General features: G+C 36.7%; 1 protein-coding gene across 1 annotated transcript in view; it reads right to left on the minus strand.

Moving 5' to 3' along the window:
• Nucleotides 1-26,167, minus strand: part of ASCC3 (activating signal cointegrator 1 complex subunit 3) — a 332,257-nt gene that overhangs the window by 161,549 nt on the left and 144,541 nt on the right. Inside the window, exon 14 of the mRNA XM_055136146.1 lies at nucleotides 6,870-7,004. Coding sequence (XP_054992121.1) covers nucleotides 6,870-7,004 — 135 coding nt within the window. The remainder of the gene's footprint in view (nucleotides 1-6,869; nucleotides 7,005-26,167) is intronic.

A 26,167-nucleotide genomic window follows, 5' to 3' on the forward strand; every position in this document is an offset into this window, starting at 1 on the left:
TAATAAACTCATAGGAAAATGTTTTTTGAATGCCAGTCCTATTTGAATGTCTTTCAGTGACTGAGAAGTAATATTCCAATTAATCTATTTATATAAATAGCATATGTTTATATATATTTCATATACATTTATTGTAAGACATTATTCTGTGTTTATAATGTAATTGCACAAGTAGAGAAACAAAAATTACTATAATGAAAACTTATCTAAAAATAATTAAAAGAGAATGTAATTCTAATGCTACTTTCTATGTCCCCTAATAAAAGTCACACATATCCAAAGTGAGTGTTATGTTAGATTATATTGACATAATCACCTGGGCTCTTCAATTTGAAGAAAATTAATCCAATTTCTAATCATTTTAAGTTTAGTCATACAACTTGGTCCTTCCACAACATTTTATAGTTACCCATTACACATCAAGTCCAAACCCTTATACATATATATTTTTGATCAATATCCATAAATCCATATATCCACACCTTCACACATTGCATTCCAGTGAAAGTACAACACTCTCCCTCTCCAAATATATCTAGTACTTTCATTTGCCCATGTCATGTCAGTCCTTTACTGTCTATAAAACCGATGACAAACAACTGACTTCAATTTATCTACTTCTTTTTTGTTCCCATTGAGCTGTTTGTTCTTTTATGTTACTACCTCCTTCTGTACATGTATTCTACATTCTCTATGAGACTACCCATGCCTTAAAGGCAGAGAAAGATTCTGTTTTGTGTAGCCACGTATTTTCAGAGGCCCAAGAGATTTCATCCATTGAGTTGAAATTGACATATTAATTTAGCTTTGGATGTCCTTTGATATACACAAAAGCCATTTTCCCAAAAGACAACATCACAGTTGAATTGCTGTCAACTTTAAAATCCCCCTGTAGCACTGTCTGTAGCACTGTCACTATCACTCTAGTCCCCCTACTGTTATTTAAATGCTCTTTCACCTTTTCTTTATTCATTAACCTACTGAAAACTTTCAGTTAGTAAACAGTAATGACACTTCTAGTATGTACAGAGTAATACATATACATTTTCCCAACCCGGTTACTGCCTTTTGCAATTCAATATATTATTTTTGTTGCTTCAAAGAATCTACCATTCTTGGAAGATGTCCTCTTTTTTTCCCTTCAAAGCTCACACTATTTATAGCATCTAATATGTCACAAAAGATTAATAATACCTAATTTATTACACATCCTTAATTTATAGGTACCACTGTCACTTTGTTATGATGAAATTGCGGCTCCAGGAAGTTAAAAAGCTTTATTAAAGTTCTGAAGCCAACATAACAAGTACAAATACCTAGGTTTTTCTGGGTTGAAAGCCTTTACTCTGTGAGATAACCCCTTTGAAAAGAAAAAAGACATTGTTCCAAATATCTAATTAAACACAGTTCTATTTCTTTATTAATGATTATCACCAGAGGTAAGTTAGAGCCAGCATGACTCTATAAAAAGACCCTGCTAACTTCTTTACTAATCTTCTAATACAAGCTTAAGTTCCTTTCTTGCTATTTTCCTTTATTTTTTTTTTTTGGTCAATTCTTATTTGTCTAAAATGTATAAAAGCTGCTTACTTCAGTCACTTCTTTGAGCCCCCATTCCTACAAATGAAGTGAATTTTCTCCTACAGGAGAATCTAAAGTTCCTAATGAGAATACAAGAGGCCCTACAAGAATACAAGACTTTCTCTGTGATAACACCCAGATTCTTTTCATGAATGCAGAGAACTAACTCCAGGCTAATGCAAATTGGAGAAATGAAGTAAGACTCCTCCCCAAACTCATTTTCCCTTATCTTCCCCTCCCCTGTAGAAGTCCCTGTTCTTTCCTGAACATGTATATATCTCTTTCCCTCCCCTCACATCTACCTAAATTTTTTCAGTAAAAACTATTTCGATTCATTAAAAAATAAAAGGCAGCTTTTCTCCTTTTGATAGTCTAAGCAGTTGAAGAACTAAAAGGGGAAGATCTAAAAATGGAAAAAGAGAAATATTTTTTTATTTCTACAATTAGTTTTGATAATAAAGTTGATTTATGGGGCTGGAGAGATGGTAATAGTACAGCAGACAGAGTGCTTGCCTTGCACAGTGCTGACCCAGGTTGATCCCTGGCACCCCACATAGTAGCCCCCGCCCCCTCTCTCTCCCTGAGCCCACCAGGAGTGATCCTTGAGCACAGCAGAGCAAGAGTAAATTCTGAGCACAGCTGGGTATGGCCCAGAAACAAACAAACAAAAAGTAAATAGATAACAGAGTTGATCTGAACAATAAGTTGATTTAGGTAATAATGAAGCCATATAGTAACACATAGCTCAAGGATACATATTGTCGAATTTTCCCCCTAGTGTTCTTATTTGTATAATAGAGTATTTCTAATAGTGACATTCGTGAGGCTAATGGCCTGATAGATCATTCGACCTAAAAGAAGTCTTAATGTTACTACTCTACACACATAGGTATGTTCATTAATTGATTCATAATCACCACAGTCAGAAAAAGACATACAGGGGTAGGTATAAATAAGTATTCCAGCACCCACTCCAGTGTGAATACCTGTTCTATATTTAAAACCTGATAAAACCCTGTATGTAAAGGAAAAAATATTGAAAACGTGAAACAATTTGAAGGTTCTAATTGAAAAAGTCATTTAATTCAAAATTAAAAATTGAAAATAAAAAGTGGCGTAATGATAAAAATGTCTGTGCCCTGACTTCCGATAATACTTTCAGAAATGCAAGCTGCTAATATTTCCTTAGGTAGTTTACAGAGAATAGTGGTTTCCTAAGAGAGCGTTCATGGGGTGAAACAAAGTAATATAGGGTAAATTGGGAAAACTTATCCATATTGTTCATTATCCTTTCACCATCTTTCAGTCTGGTGTAATAGGTACTTTCTGAAAGTACATTTTGTACTATATGCAATCTTTTACCATTGTTTTCCAATTTCCAAAATAATTTTATGTATCATTTCTTTTCTCATAGTAAAGTACCAGAGGAGCGGTTATTTATTCTATTACTATTTTTCCCGTTGATGGAAGAGAGCTTGCTTTAGACCACAGAGCTTCCAGAGGGGAAGTTAAATCCAGCAATTTTTGTTACAGTGCATTCTTGCTGGAACCTCACTTGGAATTCCTAAGGTATCCCTTCTCAGGCACCCTCCTGGCCCCATCTCTATGGCTTAGCTAGTTGGGAGGTGAGGACTCTTTTACTTTCTTTTCCATATTTTCTTGTTAGTCAACAATCTGAAAATATAGTTGTTTTTGCAGTTGGAGGTGAATGTATGATTAGAATACTGGTGGGCCAGAGAGAGATAATTCAGGAGCTAAGGTGCTTGCCTTGCATCAGCCAATTCCAGTTCACTCCCTGAGCACATGGTCCCCTGAGCACTGTTGGGTGAACTCTGAGCACAGAGCCAGAAGAAAGCCCCGGACACTGCTGAGTGTAGCAGGCTCCTGTAGCCCCTCACCCCCTCAGAAAAGAGAAATGGTGAGGGGGACCTGGAATCACAGGTGGAAGGATTGGTGTAGTGCTTTACAACTGTAAAGTAAGCTATGGCACCACAATAAAAAGTACTAAAAAAAAAAAAAAAGGTAATGGTGTAATTACTCTTTATTAGAAGAAAACATTCAGTTCGAGCTGTGGTTAAAGCACAGAAGCAGCTTTATTACTGAGAGAAAAGAAACATTAACTCAATGGGGTTTTATTATTCATGTAAATAAAGCTACGATGCATTAAAACCTTAAGGAAATTCTTTAATAAACCACATTTTTTAAATTGGACATCAAGATGGCTATATAAACACTTAGGGGTAAAATGTCACACTGGCACAGTGGGGATTTAGTTGTATTTCCATTAATAGGAGACATAAGACTGAATTTTATGTACCACTACAGCAAATTTACCTTTTAATTTTAGTGTTCTGAGTGCTGAATTTCCTGTTTTTCAGAAATATGAGATAAAGCATCTCCCACCATCACAGTCACAGACCCCACAGAATTGTTAGAATGTGATGCCATTCAAATTCAAAAGGCATTTCAAGAAATTTTTTAAAAACCAAAAACCTAGACTAATCTAATATCCTGTTGGTGTTAGAAGGCATTCAGATTACCATCTTTTTTTTTTTTAATAAAGTAACAATACCCACTATGGAGAGAATAATTTTATAAAAATATCTATCAACTTAGGAGAAATGAGAGCTATGGTAAGTAGGTATGGCATGAAGGAAAGTTCTTCAATTTTGTTATTAGTTTTAAAAATATTCAAAGTACTCAGAAAGTCCTATCAGATTTGCTATTAAATAACAAGGATGCAGTGTAGTGTAAAGGTAAGATTTTGTAGCCAAACTCTTCAAATCATGGCTCTACTTCTTGTTACATGGGAATCCCTGAAATATTTGTTCTCTCTTAGTTCCAGTTACTTTATCTATAAATAGGGATAAGCATCTCTGAAGAACAGGGAAGTGTGCAAACAGAATGAGAAAGTGAGAATATCTCATAATGTTTGTCTCAAAGGAACAAAGGCAAAAAAAATAAAATAAATAAAGGCAATTTCAAAAATACATGAAGCTGAGAATATAATAGTGAAAAGGACAATGTTCTCTAAAAATACAAAATTATTAAGAAATCACGAATTCAATATTGCTTTAAAGGTCCAATAATAAAAGTTGGATCAGGATAGTAATCAAATATAATAAAAACACACAAAAAGAAGTCATATTAAAAATGACTGGGAGTTTTCACATCCAACCAACTATATTAAAACTTCTCCTTTCTAAAGTTTTTGTGTTTAGTAGCTAGTAACCTGTAAATCTGTGCTTTGAGACACTGTATAAAATAGATATTATGTGAAAATGTCTTTATATAATTTTATAGGCTTTAGAGTATTTCATGCTGTATCTGAATTACTACATGTCATTCAAGGGGTGATATTTCGAACTTTAATCACACGTTATTATGCAGAAAAATTAGTTATGTAAAGAAAAACCAATGCTGGGCATTAGAAAACACTTAATAAATCTAAACTATACTATACAAATTATTATTTAGTGGGCTAGAGTGGTAGCACAGGCGAGTAGGGCATTTGCCTTGCGCGCAGCTGACCTGGGTTCGATTCCTCTGTCTCTCTCTGAGATCCCAGCAAGCTACCAAGAGTATCCCGCCCACACAACAGAGCCTGGCAAGCTACCTGTGGCATATTGGATATGCCAAAAACAGTAACAGCAAGTCTCACAATAGAGATGTTACTGGTGCCCGCTCAAGCAAATCACTGAACAGGAGGACAGTGCTACAGTGCTACAGTATGTAGTAGCATTAATTTTCAGAATGGAGAGGTATAGTGTAATGAGAAATCCACGAGGTGGCGCTCAAGGCTTGGCTTTGAAATAATAGTGTTGCTTTGTATTTCAAAAGAAATCAAACAAGACCTGTAAATGCCAACCTGACTTTTCAGACTCTCATAAATTCATAATTGAAAAATAAGTGAAAGGCTAGAAAGGTGAACAGTAAGTGTTATTTAAGAAAATTGCATAATGTTAGAAATGAATATTGTAGGTTTAAATTGAAAAAGAATCTGATGTTTGAAACTCGCATCAGAAGATCACAGTCAAAATTCAAAATCCCAATAAATAATTGTGAGATTTACAGTGAATTAACTATATTTTTACTAAGACGAAAAATGTGGCAGTGCATTGAACAATGTCAGGCAGTTAGCGACTGTTTAGTAAATATTAGCTAGACCTTTGCAACACATACAGAACATTTTTAAGTTACTATTATTTGATTTGCACTGATTTTATTTGCTTGTTTTTGCACCACAACTGGCAGTGGTCAGGGACTTCTCTTAGCTCTGTGTGTGTGGTCGATTCCTGTAGTGCTTGCAGGATCATGTACAGCTGGGGACTAGAGCTAGTCTCTTGCATGAAAAGTACAGTAGTCTTTTGGAGCTAACTCTCTGGTCCTTAGCCCACAGGTCTTTGATTTGAAAATTTAAAAAAAATCTGAGGGGAGTGTGCTTGGAGACACACCAAGAGATGCTCAGAAGTTAGTCCTAGCTCTGAAAACTCAGGAAGTACTCCTAAAAGCCTTACTCAGGGCAATCATATGGAATGTTGGGAACGGAACTCGATTGGCTCTGTGCAAAGCAAGTGCCTACCCAGTGAACTACTTTTCCGACCCCCGACAATTTATTTTTATAGCATCAAATATAGGTAAACATTTTTCTGCAAAGTGTCTAGGAGAGTTTCAACTAGATTCTAGTCTCAAATTCTGAAAAAGAACTTATGCTTATGAAAGTTATATATGTCTATATCAACCTTAATAATTATAAAAAATACAGTATTTATTAGTTTTTAAAATAAAAGAAAAATGTTTAGTGAAATTTAACTTTGGGGGTTGGCTACACCCAACAGTGCATGTGGTGCTCAGGGATCACTCCTGACTCTGTGCTCAGGAATCAGTCCTGGTGATGCTCAAGGAACTCTACCTGGGGTTTGGGAAGTGAACCCAAATCAGCTGCATGCAAGACAAGGACTGTACCTGCTCTATTATCCCTCTGATCCTAACTATTTTAAAGAATAGAACTAGACACTATAATTGACAATAATGAAAGAAGTCATAATTAAACACAGTATATATATATATATATATATATATATATATGTATATATATATATATAGGTATCCTTGTATGATTCTTGAAAGATCATCAAGTAACAGAAAAGGAAAAAGTAAAATTTGGTAAATCTAAACAATTAATTTGTTGGAAATTAGGGATCCTGGATCTTTAGTGTACAAAATACAAGGTTCAACTATACAAGGCATGCTTTAGTTCCTGCATTTTGCTGTCACTTGTTCCTTACCTGTTTTTCTGCATGTCCATATTCAGGTCCTTGTGTAGGTAAAAAGCAAGAAATCTGACCATTATTTTTTGCTCTTTCTATAAGAGACATGGCTGTTCTTACTGTGGCATTTCGAGCATGGACAAACACCATCACCTGGAAGAAGAACAAAAAATTTCATAATTTAAATTCTGAAATTCCTTAAGAGGCAGCTCAGTTGTTTGTCTAAAAAATCTTATGCAAAAAACAATCTTATACCCCCAGTTTATGAATTCCCTAACATTTAGTTTAGAATGAAATATGTGCTGGTTAAAGTTAAATAAAATTTAGTTATATGGCTTTGATCATTACTAAACTCTAAGTTGACAAAAGTAAGAACTCAAAATGGGTTGTAAGAAATGGAGTTTTTATTTATTTATTTATTTATTTAATTTATTTATTTTTAATTAGTGAACCACCGTGAGGGTACAGTTACATATTTATACACTTTTGTGCTTATGCTTCCCTCATACAAAGTTCGGGAACCCATCCCTTCACTAGTGCCCATTCTCCACCACCAGTAAACCCAGCATCCCTCCCACTCTCCCCAATCCCATCTCCCCCCACCCCAACCTGCCACTGTGGCAGGGCATTCCCTTCTGTTCTCTCTCTAATTAGCTGTTGAGGTTTGCAATAAAGGTGTTGAGTGGCCGCTGTGCTCAGTCTCTAGCCCTCATTCAGCCCACAACTCCTTTGCCCCACATGGCCTTCGACTACATTATAGTTGGTGATCCCTTCTCTGAGTTGCCCTTTCCCCAGAATGTGAGGTCAGCTTCCAAGCCATGAAGTCAACCTCCTGGTACTTAAAGAAATGGAGTTTTGTACAAGGAAAAAAACCTCCAACCCCACCAAAAAATGGAGAGAAGAAATGAATAGAAACATCCTCGAAAAAGAAACTCAAATGGCTAATAAGCACATGAAAAAATGCTCTACATCACTAATCATTGGGGAGATGCAAATCAAAACAACAATGAGATATCATCTCACATCACAGAAATTGGCACATATCAGAAAGAACAAGAACATCAGTGCTGGCATGGATGCGGGGAGAAAGGGACTCTCATTCATTGTTGGTGGGAATGGTGACTGGTCCAGCCTTTCCGGAAAACAATATGGGCATTCTTCAGAAAAGTAGAAATTGAGCTTCCATATGACACAGAAATACTACTTCTTGGAATATACTTTCAGGGTGAAAACAGAAGAAACGACATCTGCATTTGTATTGTTTATTTCAGCACTGTTTTCAATAGCCAGAATCCGGAAAAAACCCAAGTGCCAGAGAACATACAAGTAGTTAAAGAAACTTTGGTACATCTACACGGTAGAATACTATGCAGCTGTTAGAAAAAGTGAAATCATGAAATTTTCATATAAGTGGATGGACATGGAGAGTATCGTACTAAGTGAAATGAGTCAGAAAGAGAGGAACAGACATAGAATGATTGCACGTATTTGTGGAATATAAAGTAACATAATAGGAGACTAACAACTAAGGACAGTAGAGATAGTGCCAGGATAATGGTACCATGGCTTGGAAGCCAGCTCACATGATGGGGGAAAAGGCGGATGGGATAGAGAAGGACCACTAAGTAAATGATAGTTGGAGGGATCACTCAGGATGGGAGATGTGTACTGAAAGTAGACTATGAACCAAACATGATGGCTTCTTAGTACCTGTATTGCAAACCATAACACCCAAAAGGAGAGAGAATAAGAGGGAATGTGCCTGTCACAGAGGCAGGGAGTTGGAAGGGGTGGCGGTGGTGGGAGAGATACTGGGAATATTGGTGGTGGAGAATGGGCACTGGTAGAGGGATGGGTGCTCTATCCTTGTATGACTGAAACGTAATCATCAAAGTTTAATCTGTAACTGTATCTCATGGTGATTCAATTTTGAAAATTAAAACAAAAGAAATGGAGTTTGGTTTATGCTTCTCTTTTCAAGACATAATTCATTAGGATGATCAGATATTATGAGGTCACAGTGTAAAAACTGATGAGAGCATTGTTCTCCATACAAAAATTTTCAGTATAGTGTTAATGTTTAAAGAAATAGAAAGCCACAAACAAAGCTCTTCCTCGATCAAAAGAACAAACACCTGAAGTATAATTTAGAGAACTGTTGCAGAAGAAAATGCTTCTAGAGAAGTATTTGGAATTTTTTATTATGGTAGATCTAGCTGTGCGATTATTCACTAAGTGGCTGAAAATATGAACTGGGGGACAATCACATGTTTGGTGCTTTGTCAAGAAGAAGAGGGGAAAATCCCATTTGAGGATAGTATGCAGGCTAATGTGAAAGTAAGTGAAGAGACTTAAGAATGTGATTAGCAGGCCATCAGCTCCTCTGTGGTGTTCTTGGCATCCACCACACTCTCAACTTAATCCCAGCCTTCCCAAGAGTCATTTCTCTAATGAAACCATTTTATCTTCATATGCATAGCACTGTAGCACTGTCTCTCTGTTGTTCATCGATTTGCTCCAGTGGGTACCAGTCTGTCCATTGTGAGACTTGTTACTGTTTTTGGCATATTGAATATGCCCTGGGTAGCTTGCCAGGCTCTGCCGTGCGGGCGGGATATTCTCAGTAGCTTGTTGGGCTCTCTGAGAGGGATGGAGGATTGAAACCGGGTTGGCAGTGTGCAAGGCAAACACCCTACCCATTGTGCTACCACTCCAGTCCTTCATATGCATAGCTGACTTTTCTTTTCCCCCCTTATCTATCGCATAAATATAAACATCTTTAGGTAGCTTTAACATTTTAATCTAAATCTGAAACCAGCAACCCAAGGACAATTTTAGGTACACTGGAACACAAATCAGGTTCTAGCTTCCCACTCAACTGACATCCTAATTTCTCTGTGGAGTCACCTCAGGCCACAGCAATATGGAGGTCCTCATTCTTAACTCCTTCTCAATATCTGTATCCTCATATTCTTCAGCTAATCATATTTTTCTGGAAGCCAGAACTCTGGTGTTATTTTAATTTAGGAAGATAAGATTTTGTAAGGAATTTAAGAGGCTCACTGGAGTTGACTCAAGAAAGAGAACATTTTCAGGAGAAATAAAAATCAAGATGGGAAGGAGGTCTGGGACTGACTAAAAAACGTAACATAATTATCCACAGTAACCTTGGGTCTGTAAATTTGCCAGAGGAAATATCGAGTAGGTGAAATGCAGATAATAATCATTTAAGAAAATGTAGTTTTTAAAACAAATACTTTTTAGAGTGTAGTCAACGTAGAGGAAAGGGAATTCACTAGAAAATCAGACGTTCCTCAATTTAAAATATCCCAAGAGTTTTTGCAGACAATGAAGCAAGTACTTCAAGAAATCAAGAGAAATTTAGCATATTTTAATCACAGTCTTCAAGGATATAAAGTTTGAGATTTCACACTCTGTCAGAGTTGTAACTTATCTCTTCATGTTTTGAAAAGAAATGTGATCCTAAGAATATTTCTACGGAGTATGCTAATAAAATTTATTTCAGGAAGTTTCAGAGATACTTGAGATATTATTCTTACTATCTTAATTTATTTTTCATGCAAATGCATATAGAGCACAAAGCAAACTGATGTGAAAGAAAGACCGAGTCCCTTGCCTTGGTAGGGTGGAGATAGTCACTAGACATATTTCTAAATCCTGGTGAGTACACAGTGGTCAGCTATGTATAAAATACTGCTAAAAAGAGAAAGACGAAAATGAACAGGTCATATACTTTCTATGAGAGACACTCACAGTTTAAGGAGGAAGATAAATCTGTATGCCTGACAAAAGCAGCTGACTCCAAAAGATAATGGAATGTGCATAACATATAAAACTAAATTTGAGGTTGTAGGGTTTTCTAAATCCATTTCTAGAAGCAATTTTGTGCTAAGCAATAACAGGGCAACTATGATAAATAAGTTTCAATCCCATATTAATACACTCAATCCTTCTGTTATACATTTTTTTCAGGGGGAGGGGCCTTATACCTGATGGAGCTCAGGTTTTATTCCTGTTTCTGTGCTCTGGGATCACTCCTAGGAAGCTTGGGAACCATATGCAGTGCTGGAGATCAAACCCAGATCGCCACGAGCAAGAAAAGTGCCTTTCCCATCATTCTATCTCTCTGGCTCTCCACCATTCTAATGTTTGGCATGATTCATCAACACTCAGTCCTCTCAGGTTGTAGAAGCAGGGTGCAATGGTGGATGGAGGGAACTACAATAGTGTGCAGTCTCCCATCCTTTCGAAATTTCAGGGTGAGCTTAAAAAAACATACATTCTCTTTCAATGTTCCTTATACGAGGACCAAGGATTACTTCATTCGAATTAGTGCTGGTGCCAGGAGTAAGCAAGGAAGGCTCTGAGCTCAGAGATCCTTGGTGGAGAGCCTGGGGACCATATATGGTGTCAGGGATTGAACCAGGTCGACTATGTGCAAGACAAGCCCCTTACTGCTGCATCATCTCTCTGGCTCCCACTGGTGTTTTTGAAATAGATTTCTGGGTCCTCCTGTCAAATTAACTATGACTATCTAGGGCTTGGGCTGAGAAACTGAATTATGAGCCACTACTGAAATGATCATTGTGCTACTGTGAGAAATTTATCACCAATTTAGGTTTCTCCTAAGCTAAAACCAATTAAAAGGGAAACAAAACCACTACTACAATTAAAACTTCCCTAGCAACTATCTTTATTTATTTGGCATTTGATATAACTAATATAGCCGCAAGATCATTTCCCAGATGGGCAAGGGTTTTGCATCACAACCAGATTTCACTGCTCCATAATTCAAACACCGCATTATGTAAATCTCATTGAAATAATAGATATGAATAACATAAGGGAAAATAAAATATGACCCTAAATCTTCATTAATTATTTCAGACTGACTTGTCAACTTATCATTTTGTAAATTATTTTCTACTGCAGCCAAGAGAAATATTAGTTACAACTTAAAGTAGCAATTTCTTTTTATTAAAGGATCCATCATGTCTTGTTCGGTAAAATAAACTCTTTTTCTTATTAAGAATTTTCTGTCTACAGTCTCTAACTGAGGCCATTATAAGGTTTTGGGTCCCCATAAACACACTTGATTTTATGGTTTGCTAATTTGGTTAATTAATTTAAATAGACTCATATGAAAATGATAACTACAGAGAGGACAGCACTGTTTGATTTGGCAGAAACAACTCCAAATTAATCTTAGAAACAGTGCTGGTAACTGAACAACAGTTAAATGGGCATTTGTCATTAAAATAAGATTAGAACAATAGACTCAAATCCATAATGCTGGAAAATTTTAATTGTTTTATAAAATAGTGGACGAGGCCTCCTCAACCCAGACCTCCCATTTTCTAGTAGCTTGGCAGCCACACCTACAAACTGCCCCCAGTGGGTGTGTGTGTGTAATCCGATCAAAGACCAAGATCCAGAGACTATAAAACAACGCTTCTGGAAGCGTGCGGCTGCGAATGTGACCTCTTATAACCTAGTTCTCCCTCTCAGAGAACCTGGCAAGGTACTGAGAAAATCCTGCCTGCACCGCAGAGCCTGGCAAGCTCTCCGTGGCATATTCAATATGCCAAATACAGTAGCAATGATGGGGCTCATTCCTCTTACCCTGAAAGAGTCTCCAATGTGGCACTGCTGGGAAGAATGAGTAAAAAGAGGCTGCTAAAATCACAGGGCTAGGATGAATGGAGATATTACTGGTGCCCGCATGAACAAATGGATGAGCAAGGGGATGACAGTGATACAGTGTTTTTAGTTGAGGTCAGGGTAATGTACTTAAAACAAACAAACCCTCATGTACTTACTTTTAATTTACAAAATCCCTCTTGGTTTGGGGCTGGTGATATTGTGCGAGTCTGCCTGAGTTTTTGTCCCACGACCACAAGGGGCCCTGAATGTAGCCTGGTGGTCCTGAGCAATGCCAGAGTGACCCCTATTTTTAAAAAGCCATTGTATTTAAAAAGAAATAAGAGAATTGATCCCGAACTTAGAAAAGAATATACATGCATTTCAACTTGCTACTGATTTGACCAAGTGCTCTTCACATGAGCTGCTTATTAAAATTAATAATATAGTAAGAGTTTAGATATTCCCTCAAAAACGCTTAAAAACTAATTTTATTTGGTACTTGCAAGAAAGAAGTATATGTTATTAGAAAAAGATAAACATTTTTATTCTGAAATATCATTAAATAGCACCATGACTTAAATTACTTAATCTCTTTGATTCTTGTTTCCTCCATCGCATTGATCGTTATTAGTATCACAGGATTACTATAAGGATTAAAGGATAATAATGTGGCTAAAACACTGCAATTAGTAAAGCAATAGCCCTCATATTTTGAAATGCTTCATATTCACCCAGCAGGCTTGTTAAAAAGAAATTGCTGCTCCTTATCCTACTTTCCAATCAAGTAAATCTAAGGCAAGTTAAGACTGTGCATGCATAACAAGTTTCAAGAGAACTGGTTTGTAAGTCCTATATATACAAAAGGGGAAGACAGCAGTTCTCCTTTATGCATGAAGGTTAAATATTCAGATTAAAGAAGGAAGCATGGAAGTTGACTTTTCTCACTAGAAGGGCTCTTCTCTGAGAGACAGCACTCAATCCCCATTTAAAACACTCAAAATGTGATTATGATATATGATGCTTTAAGATGAAATGAAGAATGATTTCCAAAACAATCTGTACATATATATGCATATATGTATGATTACTGTTACTTATTGAGAAATATTATCAATATTTTACAGGCTTACTGAATACTATTTATTTAAATTGCACATACCATGGTTAAAGCCATCGTTTGTGCTATACATATTATGCTGATATATTTTCAACTGTTTTTGCCAAATTATGCTTTCAGAAACTATTTAGTCTTCAATGTTATGCTCACATTTATGGGGCAGTAAAAATCAAAAGTTTCTTGCTTTCCTTTGGAGAGGCAGGAGGAAATGGGATTGAGATACACAAAAAGGAGGATGTAACCGTACCTTCCATGTGTCATATTTTATTTCAAAAAATATCGAAAGTGAGAAGTCTTTGGCTTTATTAAAGCTGAATGATGGTCACTTGTATGTTTTATGTGCTTCATATTTGGCAATTAAACTGGTATTAAAAAAAGAACCTCAGAGCCCTGTAATAATGAGAAAAGGTACCTTCTTTGTGCATCAAGAATGATTCTGGGAAGTACCATTTGTTTAAAGAGTCAAGTAATTTTTTTTCTGTTCTGTGGTTTGCATGGTAAATGCCAGGACAGTTATGTTTCAAATATATTTATAAACCACAACAGAAGTCTGATTAAAAAAATTTACTTTGTAATGCTGTGGACATATGGCCATGCCTGTGTTATCAGGTAAAGGCAATTTTGAAAGGTTTAATTCTGAATGTTATGTATTCAAGAGGTATTTGTGGTGGAACACTATTAAGTTCCCATTGTTCCAAGGTGGTCCTACTGTGGTAGGTCCAATGGCAGTCCTTTTCTATTCTTCAGAAACGATTTTTGCACAGAGACTGTAGACTGCACCGATGGAAAGTTACCTAGAGGAAATCTTCTCATGGGAAGGTTCCCTGATAACAATTGACAAGTATATCCTACATTCTGAACAGACACCTGCAAAGATGTGGCACCATCTCTCTTTCAAACCATGCTCCTGCTTCTTGCCCTAACAGTTGCTCAACATTTAAGACCCGCCCAAACTTGCGGGTATGCTCTAAGAAATCTCTTATCTTTTTCCTTATGACTCTGATAAATTCTTTCACCTACATTTATAGCACATTTATAGCACAATTTATAGAATTGCCGGTAAAAGCAATTCTTGAAAAATTATTTTATGGCCAAAAGGTATGTGAAAAAAAACTCTTCACCACTAATCATCAGGGAAATGCAATCAAAATGCCACAGAGACTGACACACATCAATAAGAACAACCTACTGGCAAGATGCAGGAAAAGATGGACTCTCACTCATTGTGGTGGGTATGCTGACTTGTCTAGCCTTTTTGGGCATTCATAAAAAACCTAGAAACTGAGCTTCCTTTCCCACCCTCAGATGTCAATTCTACTGTGCTTTTTTGCATCCTCAGGATATATTCCCAGAAGTGGTATTCTGGGGTCATCTGGAAGCTCAATTTCTAGTTTTTGAAGGACTGTCCATTTTGTTTTCCAGAAAGGCTGGACTAGTCAGAATTCGCACCAACAGTGAAAGAGAGTCCCTTTTCCCTCACGTCCATGCCAACACTGATTGGTTTTGTTCTTTTGAATATGTGCCAGTCTCTGAGATTCCACTAATATTCAATAAAATTAAGTTGCTACTGATTCATCTTTTGATCACTGTAAAGCTAAACATGTGTGTGTATATATATATACATATATATATTGTTACCATAAATTTTAAAGCCTGTGATCTGTGAGACAACCTACAAAATAAGCAAGTTATTTTAAAAGCATCTTTTAAAAAAACTGAAATTCTGACTTTAAAGTCAAAGAAAGTTTTAAAGCCAAAGCTGTCTACATTTGTAATGAAACAAATTAATGAAATTCAGTAATGAAAAATAATGTCCTACTGACAGGCATCAAAAAAGCATTCTAGTAGGAACCAAAATAACACTAGATTTGACTTGCATTTTTAAAACTATACTTACTAAAAACCCCCACATTTTTACTTTTTTTTTGGGGGGGGGATCACACCCGGCAATGCACAGTGGTTACTCCTGGCTCTGCATTTAGGAATTACCCCTGGTGGTGCTCAGGGGACCATATGGGATGCTGGGAATCAAACCTGGGTCGGCCTCATGCAAGGCAAATGCCCTACCCGCTGTGCTATTGCTCCAGCCCCGAAAAGCCTCACATTTTTAAGAGTTGCTGTCTTATTAGTGATTGGTATAAAAGCTAATACTTAATAACTAGAACTTACTATTAGATAGTCCTGGCATGTTATTTTTCTTCAAGAAGGTGATTGCATAACAGGTATACCATGAAAATACAAACTACCTCAAATAGGGTTAATTTATCCTGTCCTAGCTCTATCAGAAAAGTGTAAAATTTATGGTCTAGCCTCCATGCATTAAATTATGCAAATAAACTAAGAAAGGTAATCTGGAGTAGAGAGAAGTAGTTCCGAAGCTCCAGCCTGTGTAATTGGATCTACACTCAGCAATTCACAGCCACCTCTGGAATCTCACACTGAGAATATGTAGCTCTCCTGAAGAAACCTCTGCTTATACGTGAGAAACAGATTCAGGGAATCATTACTGAATTGTACTTAAGGCATTACCCCAAATGTATCCATTAATTCTGCTATCTGAATCACTTTAATATTTATCACATTTCTATGTTTTGAGTTCTAGGGATCTTTGACTGCTGTGTTCAGTTACTGAAATTCTTTTAAAAAATTTCAGTTTTTTTAAAAAATGCTTTTAAAATTCTTTGTCCTTAACTATTAAAAGATACTGATTATCACAATGTAGAATATTAAACTTAGAAGATGGTGTATTATATTCGAGTAAAATAAGAATGTGACTAGATAAGAAAACAATAATTAGAGGAGAGTGAAATGGAAGCAATGATAATTTTACAAAATAATTCGTAGATGTTAAAAGAAGTGTGTGAAAGTTAATCAAATCCAAATATTGATGTTTTATATACAACTACTTTGACTAACCTTTTCCTCCCTAATCAGATTAGAAATAACACGAATGCAGAGTGTTCCATTTTTTTTTAGCATGCTCACTATAAAAACATAGTGAGTATTTGATAGATACTTGCTGGTTACTGCTAGTATTGCTTTAGTGTAACTTGACAATATAAACTCAAAGGGTTTAGTGTAAGGCAGGAGGCGTGGGTTAGATGCTGACAGCACACAGCACTGTGAGCACTGCCAGGAGTGACCTTCTAATACAGGGCAGTTCCCACTTAACAAAACAAAAGGCAGAGAAAAAAATTCCAGTCCTGATGAGTAAAGGTTTACAAGTCTAGCATTCTATTTCTATTTTATGTTTGAATCTACACATAAAAGATTAAGATTATATATACATATATCATTCATTTTTTAAATACACATCCTCCGAAATTTTACAGAACATATACTGAAGCCAATATGTGTAATGATTTATTTAATGATGAAGGGATCTAATGATGAAGTTCTAAAAAAAAGCCAAACACTCTGAAATCATGCCATGTTCAAGATGTTCTCAACTACAGCTAAAATTTTACTGATCAGACCCAAATTGCATTCCTAATAGTTGGTACCCAGTGTGCAAATGTGAATCAACTTAAATCACTGCTAAACCTCTGCCAATACAATAAAGGCTGAGAGAGAATAAAGAATCTTCCTTCAATACATCACAGTGACACATTCAGAAAAATATTTTGCTGACCTCCCACAACAGTCTAAATTGTATTGACTTTTGTTATTGACAGCCCCAAAATAGCAACATCTACACTGAGGAGCAAATTAAGCAAGACCAGCTAGTCTATTACTATGCAAATAAAATTCATTAGTGAGGGAACAATTTCATTTCTACAGATGCCACTGGACTTGACGGCCTATTATTATTCAACATTATAATATGTTCTGGAATGCATATAATTCCAGTATAATAACTGTATAAAAATGTATCTTAAGACTTCTATCAGTCTTTTTCATTTATTTTCTTAGACAATAATCACTGTTTATAATTCCTAAACAACACTCTGTGCTCTTAATACTCTCAAATAATGTCCTTGAAGAGATTTTTCCTAAAAGAATATACTTCATTTATTAAACTTACTTGAGCAGAAAAAAATCCTACCAAGACTATATACTTGAAATCAAATTTGCTAGCTATATTAATTAAATCTGCTATGAAGAGAAAAATCACAGAATAATTATTCCTTTTAGAGTGACTCTTTCTATATCCATTTTTAAAGATCACATTTAAAAAATACCTGTTTTTCACAAATTTGTATTATATACTTCAACTGAGTCTCTCCACTAAAAAAAAAAAAGAAGAAAAGAAAAAGGAAAATTCCTATCTATAAACCCAGAACCAAAAGAGTGATATTGTAGCAACAATGTAAAAACAAGCACATTGCTATCTGACCATCCATTAAGCAATTTAAATTAATTTTTCTTTTTCTCTATAACCTTTCAAAAATGCTGTTACAAGACACCATAAATCAAACACCACAGTTAAAAAACTGGGTCTCTGGAGAACTGGACAACTGGTGACTGGAGAGACTATATAAAATTGGTAAGATTAGAAAGCTTTTGTTCTTTTCATGTGCGTGTGCGTGTGTGCCTGTGTGCGTGTGTGTGTGTGTGTGTGTGTGTGTGAAGCATATACACAAAATAGTTAAAGAGAATAAATACTGTCTTCCTGGATTTGCCTTTCCTGCTTTTTATTTTTTGAATCATACCACACAATGCTCTGGATTTACTTCTGGCTCAGGAGAACAAATGTAGTTCCAGGGAGCAAACTCCGGTGTGAGGGTAAGCACCCTACCTGCTGTGCTATTTCCCCAGTCCCACTACCTTCTTGGTTTGACAGAGTAGGTCCCAGAGACCTAGAGTGTTGGAAAATGATCTTACTTGAGGCTTATGCTATTCAGGGCCTTTATGGGCAATAGAAACAAAAATGTTTTAATGACAGACTACGTTTATACTCTCCCAGAGCCACTCTGTACCTTCCTAAAGGAAACAAAACCTAGGAACTTCTTTCTAATATCACCAAATAGACAAATTCTATTCCATGGGACAAGTCTTCCCTTCCTCAAGAAAGGATTTAACTGTATTCCAGGATAAAGATAAGGTCCCTGTGCGGCTCCATTAGTCCTTCGTAACTCTTTCCCTCTCAACTTCCTACCCACTGACTTTCTCCTATTCCTCATTCTTCCTTCACTCACTCTGTGTCCAGTGAGAAGAGGGACAGACAGATATTACTATCACTATAAAAAGAGCTCCCAATTTCATAATTTTAGACTGTGTCTTACATGCAAAGTTGTCTGACTACAGATATCTGGGTACAGGTTAACTAACACAGGCCCTGAAAAGCTAATAAAAGATCTGCACCCACACCCAGTCGTCACCTGTTCCTGTTTGAAGGTGTGTATGTGTATACTGATTATATATTTAATAGAGTTAGCCCGTGACAAGCTAGCCAACAGGGAAGATCATATTAGACCCTCCAAAAGAATAAGTAGATAAAGCTGAAGCAATAGTTCAATAGGTAAGGCACTTGTGCCGCCCATGGCCAATCAGGGTTCCATCTCAGGCATCCTAGATGGTGCCAGGAACTGCCAGGTATAATTCCCGAATGCAAAGCCAGCAGAAATCCCTGAACACTTCCAGGTGTGCCCTACCCATGCCCTCAACACCCCAAAGAATTAATAGACCTATGATTATATTTTGGGAGCAGCCACTGCTTTGATGAATGTTTATATTATATTATAGGGTATTTCCAAATGTCTCCAATTTGGAAATACCCTATAATATAAATAGATCTACATGTCCTACCATTTATACAACCAAGAAGAATATGAGAGGAGATTTGGGATAGTATAAAATGATTTATTACAAGTAAAATCTTAGGGCCAAGGACATGTTTCAAGTGGTCAAGCACATGCCTTGCATTGTGTGAGGTCCTGTTGGATTCCTGACACCACACAGTACTCTGCCAAGGCAGTGCCCCTAAGGAAGGAAGGGCCTGGGTCCCCCCACACTGCTAGGAGTGCCTACTGGCCCCTAAAGTAGTGTATTATTTCACAACATTAGCTATAAAATCATAAGTCTTATCATGACAACCAAAGAAAAAGTTATAGAAAGACAGGAATAGTTACTTAACACTTAAACAACTGCAATGGTTACTTAAGTTTAAATATCCAGCTTCCTTTTTTGCATTTTGAGCAAATGAACAGTTGCAAAAAAATTTTTTAAGACATGAAATTTTCTACCCAGTTTTCACAAGACAGTATTTGTGCAATTTTATCAAAAGAGACCTCATAAAAATATAATCAACAAATGCTGTGGTTATGACTAAGCTTATTATATACATCTACCAATAGTTTCTAAATCCAAATATCAGCTGGAAACCAGTTTACAGAGTTTTAATGTATCATCTCCAAAATGAAATAAATAGCTGTCAAATTAACTTCTGACAATTTAATGTAAGATATTCTAAATAGCTGACTAGAGAATTTTTCTATGATGGTATAAAAGTGGTTCAAGCAGTCAAACGTTATTTTAGCCCTTTTAAAATTTATATTATTATTGTTATTTAAAAAATACTAAAATTTGAATAACAATGCAAGGAGAACTGTAAATTATTCTATTTTCAATAGAATATGTAGAATATACAAAGTATTTGACAGAAATAAATACAACAGAAGATTCAATGTTACTTTTATGCTTTTGAAATGATAACTATATACACTGAAATTTTATAGTGTTGTTACAAAAACCACACCAATAGTTACCAAATAAACCTCACTTCCTAAGGCTGGAATATTTTATTTAAATCATTTCTGAACTTAAATGGAATCTTTCAGAAACAACATTTATAGCAAATTACAAACAATTTAATCTACTACTTTTTTGTAAATGGAGCAATAGCACAGCAGTTGTGTTTGCCTTGCATGCGGCGTATTTGGGTCCGATTCCTCTGTCCCTCTTGGAGAGCCCGGCAAGCTACCGAGAGTATTCCACCCACATGGCAGAGCCTGGCAAGCTACCTGTGGCATATTCCATATGCCAAAAACAGTAACAAGTCCCATAATGGAGATGTTACTGGTACCCGATCAAGCAAATCAATGAACAACGGGACGACAGTGCGACGGTGCAGTGCTACTTTTTTGTAAACCATCAGGTTGTATCAGAAAATATGCATTTGATGTTTCATTGGCTTCATTTATAAAGCAGATATGCCATGGTAAATAATTATAATTGCTCATGTCAAAAATTCTGGAAGTATAATATAGAACAAACAGAAGAAAATTACGCAGTCACATGGTTAAAAAATAGTACTCAGCAGGCGAACAAAGCAACGTGCACTGTCTTTACATTTACATTTAGAACACGGGTACCAGGAGCCAGGGCGATAGCTCAAGAGCAGTGGGTAGAATCTAAGTTTGATCCATTATGAGGCTCCATCCAGCCCCACCAAGGTGGTTCTAGTGGTCCAAGCACCACTGGATATGACCCTTTTTCAAAAGGAAATTGTTTAACAAAGACACAAATATGGATAGAAAAGTTGGTAAGTCCTGCGAAGAAATTATAATTATGAGATACAAAAAAAACCCAAAGATAACATATATAACATATAAATATATATAACATATAAATAACAAATAAAGTAGATGAAGCACAAGCTTCCTATTCAATTTGAATTTTATACATGACCTTTTGTATATCATATATATGTACATATATATATTTTAGTGCTTCATTAAATAATACTCTTGCTTGTCTTCTAAGTTTTTGAGGAAAGGGGATTTGGATTCAAATTTCAAAGGGGCTCAGAAGTTACATTACTAGCTTGATGAACAGAAATATATAAAAGAAATATCAACTTAAGTGGCAGCATAATGATAGCCAAGTTAGATATTTTTAAAGAAGGGAAATAAGAAAACCTAATGCTTTTAACAGGAAAGACAGACTAAATGAGATAATATTAAAAGTCACTTTTTTCTTTGGGGGGGTCACATCCGGCGATGCACAGGGCTTACTACTGGCTCATGCACTCAAGAATTACTCCTGGCAGTGCTTGGAGGACCATATGGGATGCTGGGAATCAAACTCAGGTCTGCCGCATGCAAGGCAAACACCTTACCCATTGTGCTATCTCTCCAGCCCCAAAAGTAACTTTGTATAATGAATAAAATTGGGGAGGGGAGGTCTCCCGAGAGCACTGAGGTGTTCAGGGCTTATTCATGGCTCTGTGCCCAGAATTCATATATGGTTCCAAGAATCGAACCAGGGTCAGCTATAAGCAAGTCATGCATCTTACCCTATGTACTAGCTCTCCGTCTCTTCCAATTTTCCCCCATTATGATTATGTATAGTATTTTTCCCACCTCTGGGTAAGAGCTGGAGGTTTTACATGAATACATAGGAACTTATAGTCTCAAAATTTTTAATCCTCATACTGAGAAAATCTTTTCATGGGGCTCTATCAATTTATGCTATAATCCCCCAAACCAATGATACAGATTTTAAAAATCTCCAAAGTCCAAAGTAATGGACATACTTCCATATATTGTTATATACCAGGAAAAGATTGAATACACTTCAGAAATAGTGTACTGAGGATGAGATACACATGGGGAAAAAAAAGAATGGAACTATTGTTATAAAATTATATCTGAGTACCTCTTATGGTAAATTTCAGAAAAAAATAGAATTTTCCCTTGTTCTCTTAAATGTAAATTTTATTCAGGTTTAAAAGCTATTCTGTTAGGACTTGATGAATAGAAATATATGAAAGAAATAATATATTAACTTAAAATAAGTGGCAGCATAATGATAGCTAAATTAGATATTTTTAGAGAAGGAAAATAAGATAATTTAATACATCTAATACAAAAGACTATAACTAGATGAGATAAAAAAAATTTAACAGTAAATTTGTGCAATGAATAAGTTTGGGGGGGACGGTGACTCTCAAGCAGAATTCAGGAGGACCAGAAGCCCCTCCCAGTACTCTCAGCTAAGCAGAGAAGAGGCAGTTCTGCCTACATAGCTGCTCCCCAGGATGAGCCAGGGGGCCCCACATGCAAGTCAGCACCTTAAACCCTGAACTAACTTACTGGTCTCCACGTAGGGAAATATTTAAGGAGATTTAACATCCTTCTTGATTCCTTACAGTCTGTAGGATAACTTTGGTTTGTCGGTTCTCCCTGGCCACAGGGAACTTAGGTTTAATGGGTTACACCCATCTCTGTGCTCCCAAGACACTCCCATTCCTCTGTGTTTATCTGTAACCTCTTTGTGCTCTGCTTCCCCAGCCAGTCAATCACCTTTATCCCCAAAGCAGTACCTGTGAGTTATAAAATCAAATTCCTCAGAAATCTCTGATTTTGTATTTATAAGTGAAATATTGCTTTTCTCTTCTCCTATGTCCTTTGCATAGTTACTTTAGAGCAATGTCCTTTTTGTATAGACACAGGAAGAGAGTTAATGCTATGCTTTTGTAACTTGGTAGTTAACGGACTCCAAATAATATTTACTCCTGGACATCTGTTTCCTTGACTTAGCCTCAGTCATCCTTAGTTCCTAGCACCCCAAAAGCAGGTCCCGACGAGGGACTGGATGGACCCAGGACAAGCTGTGAGCTACCCTGGCACTGAAACGGGCCAGGCCAAGCATCATAATACTTAACTATAAGTTAAGAGCACAGTTATGGGCAAATTCTGTCATGATCCAAAGAGTAACAACTGGACAAGGACCATGCTTAGGGCTAGGAAGGGCTCATCTGGCCTAAGCTCTGTGGTCTGGGCTCCATAGCGAGATGTCCACATCTCGCTACAAGCTTAATGTAGCTCTTAGTGTGTCCATACAAAATGACTAATATTACTAAGTAAAATTAAGACGAACGTTTAAATGGCTGCTGGATTAAGGCAAGGAGAACTGCACTCCTAGATGGTATTTTGCCCTTAGGCGGGCCATCTTGCTGGATGAGTATTTGTCCTAGAAGAAGCTTCCCCTGAGAGAAGAACGTTATATCTGTTGATTGTATGACCACACCTATATGTAACTGCTACCCCAACCCCTCATGATTTGGGAATATAACTAAGGCTGTAAGAATGAGGAGGAGGAGGAGGAAAATTGAGGGGGTTAGAAGAGGAATATGGGAGTGGATGAGACTGGAAGGAGGTAGAGGGAGATGAGAATGGAACAAATGACAACTGATTACCAATCAGCCTGGCCCTCCTCCATCTTCGTTTCCTCCTTCGTCCAACCATTGCTCTCAAGTGTCGGGGTTAGGGAAGTGGCCCGAGACCACAGAATGCAGGCATCAGGAGAGCGCCATGGCTTCAAATTCATTTTTTTGAACACACAACAGTCTACATAATATTTCTTACGAAGGCAACTAAACAACCTTTAATTTTTTTCTTTTGGGGTCACACCCAAAATGCACAAGGGTTACTCCTGGCTCATATACTCAGGAATTACTCCTGGAGGTGCTCAGGGGACCATATGGGATGCTGGGAATTAAATCCGGGTTGGCCGTGTGCAAGGCAAACGCCCTACCGCTGTGCTATCGCTCCAGCCCCACTAAACAATTTTTAAGTCATTCTGCATCTCCAGGTTGTTTCCTCAGTCTGGACATTCAGTTTATGATGGAATTAATAACTCCCCCCCCCGAAGGTATCTGCTCCCGAATTCTTTAAGAAAATTTTAAGACATATTCTATTGCAGACCATAAGGCCCAAAGGGGGGGAGAGAGAAAGAGAGAGAGAGAGAGAGAGAGAGAGAGAGAGAGAGAGAGAGAGAGAGACAGAGAGACAGAGAGAGAGACAGAGAGAGAGAGAGAGAGAGAAGAAAAGTGCCTGCATAGTGACAGATAGGGGGAGGGGTGGCACTGGGTGGGAGGGAGGTGGTGGGAAATGTACACTGATGAAGGGGTGGGTGTTGGAACATTATCTGACTGAAATCCAATCATGAACAACTTTGTAAATGTGTTTATCATTGTGATTCAATTAAACAAAAAATTGAAAAAAAAAATAAGGTACATTCCACTCTGGAATCACCTGCACCCCAGTTTGGGATGTGAAATTCTTTTCTTTTACTCTGTGGGTTTCCCTCTTCTCTCTTCTTTCTCATATTTCCTAAATAAAGCTGAGAGAGAGAGAGAGAGAGAGAGAAAGAGAGAGAGAGAGAGAGAGAAAGAGAGAGAGAGAATAAGCTCAGGCTTTATAAGGATTATGTGCATTTTCTACCACTCTTTCATCAAATTGTCTAAGCACTTCTGAACACCAACTGTGTACCAGGTACCAGTGAGGCCAAGAGAATATAATAATGAGCAAAAACCATACAGAACTTCTTTCCTTATGGGATTTAAAATGAAAAGTAACAACAGTCAAAAGATGGTCAGGAAACAATGTAAAACTGCAGCTAAAAGTATAAGGTAGACCTATGCTGCATTAATACAAGTTCTGAAATATTTAGTAGAGGACAATGGAGCAATGAATAAGGAAGAATGTGTGAAGCAAAAGGAACAAGTTATAAGCAAAAACACTAGGTTAAAGTCAAGTTCAAAGAAGCAGAGCGATCGAGGGGGTTAGGCTCTTGTCTTGCGGGGCTTCACTGAGCCCCACTGAGCACATGATCCATTGGGCAACGTCAGGAGTATGACCTGAGCAACAACTGGTACAGCTCTGAAACCAAAGAACAAAACCCAAAACAAAACCAGTATTCAGAACAGAATATCACCCTTACAGGTATTTCCTGTATAATATGGTGAAAATTTATTGATGAAAATTCAGTTACACTTATAAGCTTAATATTTTGTTTGAACAAATAAGAATTTGTTCACTGGAAATTTTAATTCAGACATGGTTCTTTCTCCATATGTTATCTACCAGATTTATTGTAATCAATATGCAATATTTAGTCATGTCTAACCTCAGGAATAAGAAAAATGATACTATCCTAGGTATTCTACTGTTCAGTCTTTGAGAGATGGCGGTCATAGATGGCTTCAAATAATTATCAAGACAAAATAAACTTTGATATAGCCTTAATAAAAAACTTATTTTTATTATTAAGTATTGTTAAAATGCACTGATGACAGAAAGTCTGTACAGATTATATAGCATAGAGGTTATAGAAGTGGAAGAAGGTGCAAAATCCTGATTTTCCTTTGTACTGCTTCTATCTCTTTTAATATAAGACTCCTTTATCCCCTCTATCTTCCAACCTCCCAAACCATCTTTTTTTCCCCCCTTTCTATTAGCCTCTTTCTTCTCTATGTGGATTGTTCATAGATCCTTTTTAAATGTTGCACTTTTTCTTCTATGACATTACCCAATTAAAACCTTTCCAGATATTCATGTATTCCTAACTTACACTTCTCTGAGCTCTGCATAGACATCTTGTTGAGTCTTGTCTTTAGTGCCTCAAATATGCCTAATGTGGAAAATTAATAGTTTTCTCCTTGAACCAGTGGCATTTCATCCATTATTGCTTCATTTCGTGAATGGCATGGTGTTTGTTATTAAAAAAGAAACATCTACTAAAAACTCACAATGAAGAGAAAAAAGACACCTATGAATAAAGAAAGGCATGGATCTAAGATTGAAGATGA

Source organism: Sorex araneus, chromosome 4 (assembly GCF_027595985.1).
Source record: "Sorex araneus isolate mSorAra2 chromosome 4, mSorAra2.pri, whole genome shotgun sequence".
In the NCBI taxonomy this organism is placed as follows: Eukaryota; Metazoa; Chordata; class Mammalia; order Eulipotyphla; family Soricidae; genus Sorex; species Sorex araneus.